General features: G+C 42.5%; 1 protein-coding gene across 1 annotated transcript; it reads left to right on the plus strand.

Moving 5' to 3' along the window:
* Positions 1–2,361: 2,361 nt before the first annotated feature.
* On the plus strand, positions 2,362–6,055 carry LOC132824811 (isotocin receptor-like). The gene is made up of 2 exons (XM_060839553.1): positions 2,362–3,265; positions 5,859–6,055. The coding sequence occupies exons 1-2, from the start codon at positions 2,362–2,364 to the stop codon at positions 6,053–6,055; spliced, it is 1,101 nt and encodes a 366-aa protein (XP_060695536.1).
* Positions 6,056–9,842: the final 3,787 nt, after the last annotated feature.

A 9,842-nucleotide genomic window follows, 5' to 3' on the forward strand; every position in this document is an offset into this window, starting at 1 on the left:
TCAGGAGTGTGATGGAATACTCTCCATTTGCCTGGATGCGTGCAACTTCAACAACACTCAAGATGTTTGATACCATTCTGGATAAAGCAGCACCACATCCACAAACATTCACTCCCTCCATCACCACGGTGCATTCTCCATGGTCATATCGAGATCATTCCCAGCTCACTTGTCAATTGTCACAAACAGTATAAAATGTCAGTCCCCTTCAAAGTGATATTCTTGTGCATTGTTCTGATCAGTACAAGACAAAGATATTTGTTAAAATATGACCTTTCTTTCAGTAACAGTCAAGTTCTGTTCTACTGAACGGCCTTTTAAAACATGTCTAATTTAATGAGATGTGACAGTTGCTGGTAAGGCCAGAATTTGTTGCCCTTACTTCATTGTTCTTGAACTGGATGGCTTCCTAGTGTCATTTCACAGGGCAGCAATGAGTTAACCATATTGTTGTTGTGGTGCAGCCATTCCCAGGCCAGCCCAGGCAATGATAGCAGATTTCCTTCTCTGATGGACATGAGTGGACCAGATGGGATTTTGTGACAGTCCATGATTGGTTTGTGGGGGAAGCTTTATACCAGGATGCTGCCTGGACTGGAGGGAATGTGTTATGAAGAAAGGTTGAGGGAGCTAGGGCCTTTCTCATTGGAGTGAAGAAGGATGAGAGGTGACTTGATAGAGGTGTACAAGATGATGAGAGGCACAGATGAAGTAGATAGCCAGAGATTTTTTTTTCCCCAATGGAATTGGCTATCAAGAGGAACATAATTTTAAGGTGATTGGAGGAAGGAGGAATGTCTCAGTTTCTTGGTTTAAAACTAAAAACGACGAGTCCCGCCCGCCAAGCGGTCAGATCCTCGGCAGGTCAAGGAGGAAACAAATTATTTTCATCAAAAATACGCGGAACGCCGTCGATCAAAGAGACCCACCGTTTGCTTTTGGCTGGGTTGCTGCAGCCAAGATCAGATTTGAAAGAAAATGACCAAGAACTAAATGGAATAACGTTACAAGCAATCCTTCCAGACGTGCCCACTGACTGACACCAGCCTGTCTTAACCGGAATCAAATCCCCTGTAAATTCTGTACGACCTGCCTGCTCATGCAACTAGCCTGTCCGCCGTTCCCGTTTTATAATACACTTGCTGGGTTGTAGTTTTGCAAATTGGTTCCTCGGCAATACTTGCGCTGCCTTTCATTGGCCCATTATTTCATTGAGCCCGTTGTCCCTGGAATAATAAGTGATTGCCCAGAAGCTTGATATTAACCCCAAAAAGCTTTCGGTAGGAAGAAAATCCTTGCATTAGTGAAGCGTAAAACTGACCAAGGCAAAAAGATTATTCGCGCGCACCGTTAATATTTTACTTTGATTTCCAAAATTTGACAGAAGCAGGGAAGCGATCACACTCGTCGAGATGGCATACAAGTTTCATTACATGGGACGCTTTAACAGAAAACGTTTGCGGCGAAGATCTACACCAGTAGGACCCCGTTTCTGGGGGAGTGCAAATTTTAATGGAGACCTGTAATGAGTCAGAGTGAGTACATTTGCCATCAGTGCGACCACTTTGGCTGTACTTGAAGGGAACCCCGCGGCTGACAAAGTCGGTGCCATGAACTGCGAGCAAGCCTGAAATTAGTCAGCAATGGAATGAGATCGAAGTTGACAGTCCATTCCAGAGTCAAATAAAGAATTCCGCTTTCCCTCTGTCACCTGCGATACCGCCGCCACCTCCCACACTCCCAAGCCCCGGCCGAGGTGAAAGTGACCTGCTGGTTCTGCGCGCCGATTGGTACATCTGCCTCTGAAGTTCCACTCCATCTCCCGAACAGTGCCTATAAAACCGCTTCGCGGTAGCAGGAGAAGAGATTCCAGGTGGAGGGGATGGTGGGGGTGTTAGGGGCATTGAAACGATTGGGTCCTCAGAGCTGCCCTGCCCCCTGGGGGGGTGAGGGGAAGGGGACGCAAAGAGCTGCCCAGCGCTGTAACATCACCGATGGTGAGGGGGACTGCAACATCACATTGTTGGACATTGGGCAGTCGAGCTGAGGGGGAAAGGATTGCCAACACACACACACACACAGATACACAAACACAGACACACACAGGCACACACACACAGACAAACAGATAAACACACCGAGACACAAACAAGCACACAGACACACAAACACAAAAATATACAAGCACACACATAGACACACCGACACACAAACACACACAGGCACACATACAGACACACAAACACAGACACACAAACACACACAGACACACAAACAATCACAGACAAACAGATAAACACACAGACACACAAGCACACATACACACCACACAGTTAGAGGAGTAAGTTGTTTCGAGAAGCTATGAAGAACCTGTCCATGGTGCTGAATGAGGTGCAGATGCACGGCGGATGGCGCATCTCCCCGAATGCCACCGTGCTCTCGGAGACCTTGGGCACCCCGAAGAGGGACGAACAGCTGGCCCAAGCGGAGGTTGCGGTGCTGGGCATCATCTTCGTGGTGGCCACGGTGGGTAACAGCGTGCTGGTCCGCTTTCTGTGGAACAGGAGGAGGAGAATGAGCCGCATGTACGTCTTCCTCATGCACCTCAGCATTGCCGACCTGGTGGTGGCCGTCTTCCAGGTGCTGCCGCAGCTCATCTGGGACAGCACCGAGGTCTTCCTGGGGCCAGATGTGTTGTGCAGGGCGGTGGCTTACCTGCAGCTGGTCGGCATGTTCGCCTCCACCTACGTGACGGTGGCGATGACGGTGGACCGCTTCCAGGCCGTCTGCTTCCCCATGGTCACCTTCCAGAAGAGGAGGGCGTTTTGCAATCCGGCCATCGGAGTTAGCTGGCTCCTCTCCCTGGCCCTGAGTGTCCCTCAACTCTTCATCTTCTCCCGGACCGAGGTGGCCCCAGGGGTGCTGCAGTGCTGGGCCGAGTTCATCCAGCCCTGGGGACTCAAGGCTTACGTGACCTGGATCTTCGTGGCCATCTTCTTCGTCCCCACTCTTGTCCTCACCATATGTCAGGTCAAGATCTGCAGGGTGATTCGACTGAACATTTACACCAAGACCCACCAGGGCCCAGAGCAGACCGAGAGCCAAGGAGTGCACTCCAGAGCCAGCAATGTCAACTGCATCTCAAAGGCGATGAAGAAGACGGTGAAAATGACTGTGGTCATTGTACTCGCCTATGTGCTGTGTTGGGCTCCCTACTTCACAGTGCAGCTTTGCACCGCCTGGTATCCCAGTGATCTCAACGAGGGTGAGTCCTGCCATTTATTTTCTCAAATAGCCAACCCTTTCACCACTCCCCCCCCCCCCCCCCCCCCCCCAGGAACATTTCGATCAACGTGCATTTTCCCTTGTGCTTTCCCTTCCAAACCTTCCCAGACTCCCCACCACTTAGCTCCAGCTCACCCCCAACCCAACTCTCCCAATAGACCAACGCCAATGCGGGCTCAGCCTTCCCACCTCAGCACACGTTAGTGGGAATGTCACGTGTGTGTGTGGATGGGGGGGGGCGGGGGGAAGGATGTCATATGTGTGTTGGGGGAATGTCATGTGTGCGTATGTGTGGGAGTGTCGTGTGTGTGTGACTTTTCCATTGGAAACCCTCAGGTTAGCGACCATCGCCCGGTGCTGGGCAACTGAACCAGACCAGTGCTGATTCCCTCGGTCTGTTTGCAGGGGGGAAAGGGTTTGTATTGATTCATAACGCCTTTCGCATTGCCAGTCCCACAGAAGCCAACACATCACTTTTAAAGTGCAGTGATGCCGGAAGCGGAGTAGAGAATTGGCGCTCACCAAGATCCCAGCACTGCCATAATTTAAGGCAGATTATCATTTCGCTTGATCGAGGGTTAAGGATTGGAAGGTGGGGCCGATTAGTCCGTAGGATTTCCCCCCCTATATACCCACAACGGAGCGTTTGGGGGGAAACACCACTGCAGTTACATACTTTCTGAACTAACGTGACCGCATTGTAAAAATGTAATTATTTACTTAGACCATAAAGTAAAACAGCAGAATTGTGCCATTCGGCCCAACGATGCTGCTGAACCATTGGATCATGGCTGATTTTTTTCATCTACGCATTCCCGCCTTTTTCCTTTAACCTTGACCCCCTTTCTAACCAAGAACCTAGCCATCTCTGTCTTAGACAGAAATACAAATGAAACCACTCAGTGGGTGGTTCTGGATTGTCAGAGGATATCCATTCAGCACTTCAGTAATGAATTGGGCAGACACAACACTTGGACATGTCCCTGGAAAATTTGGACAAGTCTCCTGTTGAGACTTCGCACTTTAATCTATTATAGCTATTCAAAATTACGAACATAATCTAATTAGCAATTAATAGCGAACCTTTGAATTTACTGTGCAGACACTGGGGTTTGAGTGCAGAAAACACCAGCAATATGTACATAACATCTCCTTAGATTTGTGAAAAAGAATTGCTTGCTGTGTCTCCAATTATTAACATGAGAGAGGTAGCAACTACATTCCTTCTGTTTACTTTTTTTAGTGGAATTAGCATATGAATAGATCATGCATGAGTTTTTTACAATATTCATTTTGGGATTATAGGTATTACTGGTGAGGCCATCATTTATTGCACTTTCCCACATACCTGTGAAAAGATGATGGTTAATTTTCCTCTTGGACTGCTGTGGTGTGTGTGGTGAAGTCAGTGATTTTCAGGAGTTTTGACCCATTTACAATGAAGGAAATTATTCTGATAAATGTGGAAGTCAGGTTGGTATCTGGCTAGAGGGTTCAATTCTTTAAATTCCTTTTTTATAATCTTTCTGAAGAGAAAAATATAGGAAACTTTCCTCTGATGTAACCAAATGGAGATCTCCTAAATTCTTGCCCCCAGTGTGGTCAATTCAAAATGTATCTCTTCTCAATTGAAAATTTTGTATTTAAGGTACAATTGTCTGAAAGCACACTGTGCTTTTCAGACTACAGAAACTTGTTGAAATAGGACACAAAGATAAAGAATACTCCTGTCAAAAGTTCTGGGTACATAAAGAAGAATTGTTTACTCCCATGGTGGCCAATGATGGCATAGAACTACCTTAGTGTGAACATTGCATTTCTTTATTGCCAGTTTATGGAAAACATAGCAGAAAGATAAATTCACTGTTAAAGCACAATTATTAGCCTGGATTCACAGTGTAGAAGAAAAATCCTCCTATTTGTATGACTGAAAGATGTTAGCTGCAGTTGCGGTACCTAAGTGGTCTGAAATTGGTATTTTGGGAGGTTAGACAGTCAGCGTTAAATTGCTATCTATTGATTACTACCACCCACATCCAGGTCAGCACCAACAAAACTCAACAGAGCTGTGGGGGGTTGCATCACTGAAGAGTTCCTTTGTCATGATAGAAAGGACAGAAATGAACTTTTTTGTTTCCAAATATCAAAAAGTTGGAACATTTAAATTTCCAAAACGCGATTTGCATTTGACAAGTGAAAAAAATTGCATTCAGAAGAGAGGCCACAACTGGCAAAGCTTTGCATACCTATCAACTAATACCTGTTAAGGAAGCAAACTACTTAGTCTGTAGGTGACTCCAGACTGCAGCAGTGAGGTTGACTCTTAACTGCTCTATGGGCAACTAAGGGTGGGCGTTAAATGCTGTAGACACTGAGACACTGACATCCTGTGAATGAATGAAAATAAAATTGTTGTGCTCAAAATTCAGACATTGTTCTGATTCAGATGGCCATACTTCTGTCCATGCAATCTGAAACTATTAGCTAATGTCACCAGAGTGGCAACAGAGCTTCATCCTGAGATGTTCCTTTATGACAGCTACCATCATTTAATTTCTCTTCTTTGTTCACAGGTGCTGTTTTCACCATCCTCATGCTCTTGGGGAATTTAAACAGTTGTACAAATCCCTGGATTTATATGTATTTCTGTGGAAAAACCCCTTCTTGTACTAAATACCAATCACGCTGCCCAGTTCAAAAAGAGTCAGCCGTCACAACTTGTGTCAATCTGATTGACAAGGATGCTGCAGATGTCTTTACTGCAGTTTAATAAGGCAGAAACTCAGATCCCAATCAGTAAAACAAGTAGAATTAAGAAACATTGAAAAAAGAGTTAAGACAACCCTGTTTTATTCCCAAATATTTTTCAATCATGCATTTTCGCTTTCATTGATAAGAACCTGATTTTAACCCCAGGTAATTGAATGGGTTCATGGTTGGGTTAACATCTGGCCCTGAAGAACATGTTTTCTATTTCTAGAAATTTCTATTTCAATCCATAAAGTTCAAATTTAGTCAGCAATTATAACAACAACAATTTGCATTTAATACCGATACAGTACATTCATCATGTTTTTTGGCAGGTTTAATATTCTTTTCACCATTACCCATCAATTACAAATAATAGAATTCAATGAAATTTTATTCTAATAAAAGTATGAATCACACCTAAATAAGATGAGATGAGATGAGATAGTTGTAATGTTGCATTAGGTCCAATAAATACACCCTTGATTTGCCTTCAGCAGAGAAACACTTGCTGAGACAAACATTTTCTTAGTCTCTGATTTCTACATAATGAAAGTTATGGTTGTCTACATTCTGAATTAGGGAATGTAAAATGCTTGCAGGGTTATCCAATTTTATTGCTCTAAACACTGGTTTACAAATACTCAATTATGCTGCCACTGAAGTAGCAGGATTTCTGGATTCGCCAAAATTTATGTCCAATTAATTCAGCACTTCTGGGATAGTTTATAAGTTGAGTGACATTTTGAGTTTGAACATAAGCGTAATTTATCTGTACTAAATTTGAACTTAAAATGTTGACAGAGAAGTTGGTCTTCCTAAAGCCACACATAAACCTCATGCATGAGCAACCACAGAGTCTAATCAATACTTGCAATCACCAAAAATTAGTCATTTGATACGACAGACCTTGAATGTTGCTGAAAAAAAACCCTTTGTCAAAGCCTTTCAGCTTCAACTTATCTGACCAATTCACAAGAATTACCAAAATAAACAGAAAATACCATATATACTGAATGCAATAATACTACTGATTGCATGAGAAGTTGATTCAGATTGGTAGAGGGGTTGCCGTAGCAAACACACAAGTTACTGATGACTGACATTTAACCGCCAATTTTTAAAGACAAAATGTGACTCTTCCAGAAAATTTGAAAAACGTTCATTCTTTTCTAAAGCTTGTTTCACCCTTATAGAGGTGGAGGTCATAAGCCCAAAGAATTGAGCACTTTACTTCACACAGTCACAGGTTAGAGATAGAACAGTACATAAACTCTGAATTGTTCAAACATTGCACACTATTATCCATAGGGCTGCTCTCTCATTAGGGTAGCACCACTCCTCAGGCTCGGAGAAAAGATGAGAAGGAGAGTCTTTCATTGTAACCTCAGTCAGTGTGGGACTTGAACCCATGTTATGGGCATTACTTTACATCACCAACCAAGCTAACTGAATAATCTCACAGTACTGTCCCCCAAATTCTGATATTCATAGCTATATATAAACTGGGCTCAAATTTACTGCCAAATTAGCAGTGAGGCTAATGGTGCACACTAATTAAACCACATGGATCCTATAGCAAATATTACAGAGGACAGGTGGGTTGTTAATAAGCCAAAGATTGCTGCCTGAGCAAGGCTGCTCTATTGTTATCTTTGGGAAAATAGTGTCTTGCTGATTGATTCTGAATTCTAATGCATTGAAGAGTGTCTGGATTGCCAGTCTTACTTAGATAAATGAGATTGCTTTGGAGTTGCGTGTAAACAAGGAGTTTCAAGGGGTAAGTGGTAATTAAACTTAATTTCAGGGCTGATCTTCAATCTAAGTTAATACTTAAATCTAGTAATTAAAAGCAGCTCTGTTTTATTGGGTGCAGTTTTAGTCACATTACTGAAATAGGAGTCAGCTGAGTTGCTCTCAGGTGAAGTTGGTTCGGTGAACAACTGTATTGATCCAGTTCAGAAGCATTGCTTTTGGAGTATGTAAAGTGGATCCAAAGTCAGTGTTGCTCATTGAAATGAGAGTGGTTTGCAGTTGGATCAGAATGAGGAGTTATGTGGAACAGGGAATAGGTGAAGCTGCAAGGCTGAGTGCTGTGCTCAGTCTTAGTCTAGGTAGTTCAGAAAGTGGCATCATTGCAACAGAAATATCCAACTGATAAATGATACCTGTAGAGTATTTTCTTACAGTTTTTAAAGCATAACATATCAGCTTAAATAAAGGTCAGGACTTTTGCTTATATAGGAACATAAAGGAATAAGTGGGCAATAATAGTTGGAGACTTTTAACTATCCCAATGTCAATTTGGTTTCAAAAATTTAAGGTGCATTGAGGGTGAAAAATTCACGTACTGTGTCCAGAAAAGTTTTTAAACAATATGTGATAATCCCAAGAAGAGGAGATGCAGTTGTAGATTTAGTTTTGGGAAATGAAGATGAGCAACTGGGTGTGATGACATGGGGGACCATATCAGAGATAGTGACCACAATTTGATCAGACTTAGTATTGATATGGAAGAGGACAGATAAATCAGGAGTAAAAGTTTTTACTCAGGGAGGACAAGTCTTTAAAAACTGAGAAATGATTTGGCTGAGGTGGACTGGATTGCACTGCTAAAGGATAAATCAGTGGGAAACCAGAGGGAGGCACTATAATGTGAGATCCTTAGGGCACAAAGCAGACATATCCCCCCTCCAAAAATCAGAATGGTAATGTCAAATCTAGACCTGTATGGTTGTCTAGAAAAATACAGGGTAAGATTAAACAGTAAGAGAAAGCTTATGGTAATCACAACAAAATCAACACTGCAGATAGCCTAGAGGAATATATAAAGTATTGGGATCAAGTAAACAAGAAGAAATAAGTAAATCAAAGAGAGGGTAAGCAAGATAAAAGTAAACCCAAAGGATATTTTCCCTATATGAAGAGAAAGTGAATAGTTATGAAAAAAGTTATCAGAAATGAAGATGAGAACTTACATGAAGAGGCAGAGGATGTGGGAAGAATTTTAAATGAATGTTTTATTTCCATATTCAAAAAGGACAGGGATGATGTAGATACAGTAATCCAAGAGGGGCAGTGTGGAATAATGGTCAAAATAATCATAATGAGAGAAGAAGTGTTAGAGGATTTGTAATTCTTAAAAGTTGATAAGTTGCCAGGGCCGAATTAGTTGTTCCCTTGGATGTTGAAGGAAGTGAGGAAGGAAATAGATGTTCTGAGAATTATTTGTCAATCTTTACTTGACACAAGTGAGGTGCTGGAGGACTGGAGGAATGAAAACATGATTCCATTGCTTAGAAAGTGTACAAAGGAAATATCAAACAATTATAGGCCAGTTAGTCTTATTTTGATGGTGGGCAAATTGTTAGAATCAATACTGAGAGATCATATGAACCATCACTTAGCAAGGAGTGGTCAACATGACTTTGGTATGGGAAGGTCCTGCCTTATGAATTTAGTTGAATTCTTTCAGGAAGTGCCAAGCAGGATCAATGATGGTTGTGCAGTGGTCTGCATGGATATTAGTTAAATATTTGACAAAGTCCTGCATGGCAGGCTGGTTTAAAAAAAAGCTCATAGAATATAGGATAATGTGTTGAATTGGATCCAAAATTGGTTTAGTAACAGGAAACAAAGGATAATGCCCTTGTGAATGGAAAGCTGTTTCAAGTGTTGTTCCACAGTGCTTGGTGTTGGGACCCTTGCTGTTTGTTTTACACAATAATGATTTGGACTTGAATGTTTGGGCACAACTAGAAAATTTGCAAACGGCATAATAATTGGCCATGTAGTTGATTAGTGTAGAG

The sequence above is a fragment of the Hemiscyllium ocellatum genome, chromosome 19 (assembly GCF_020745735.1).
Source record: "Hemiscyllium ocellatum isolate sHemOce1 chromosome 19, sHemOce1.pat.X.cur, whole genome shotgun sequence".
NCBI lineage: Eukaryota > Metazoa > Chordata > Chondrichthyes > Orectolobiformes > Hemiscylliidae > Hemiscyllium > Hemiscyllium ocellatum.

What these genes read in the sequence shown, in the direction of transcription:
- LOC132824811 (XM_060839553.1), top strand. Translation starts at nt 2,362, where the DNA reads ATGAAGAACCTGTCCATGGTGCTGAATGAGGTGCAGATGCACGGCGGA. An exon ending in TCCCAGTGATCTCAACGAGG is followed by an intron (nt 3,266 to 5,858) that starts GTGAGTCCTGCC and finishes CTTTGTTCACAG; the next exon opens with GTGCTGTTTTCACCATCCTC.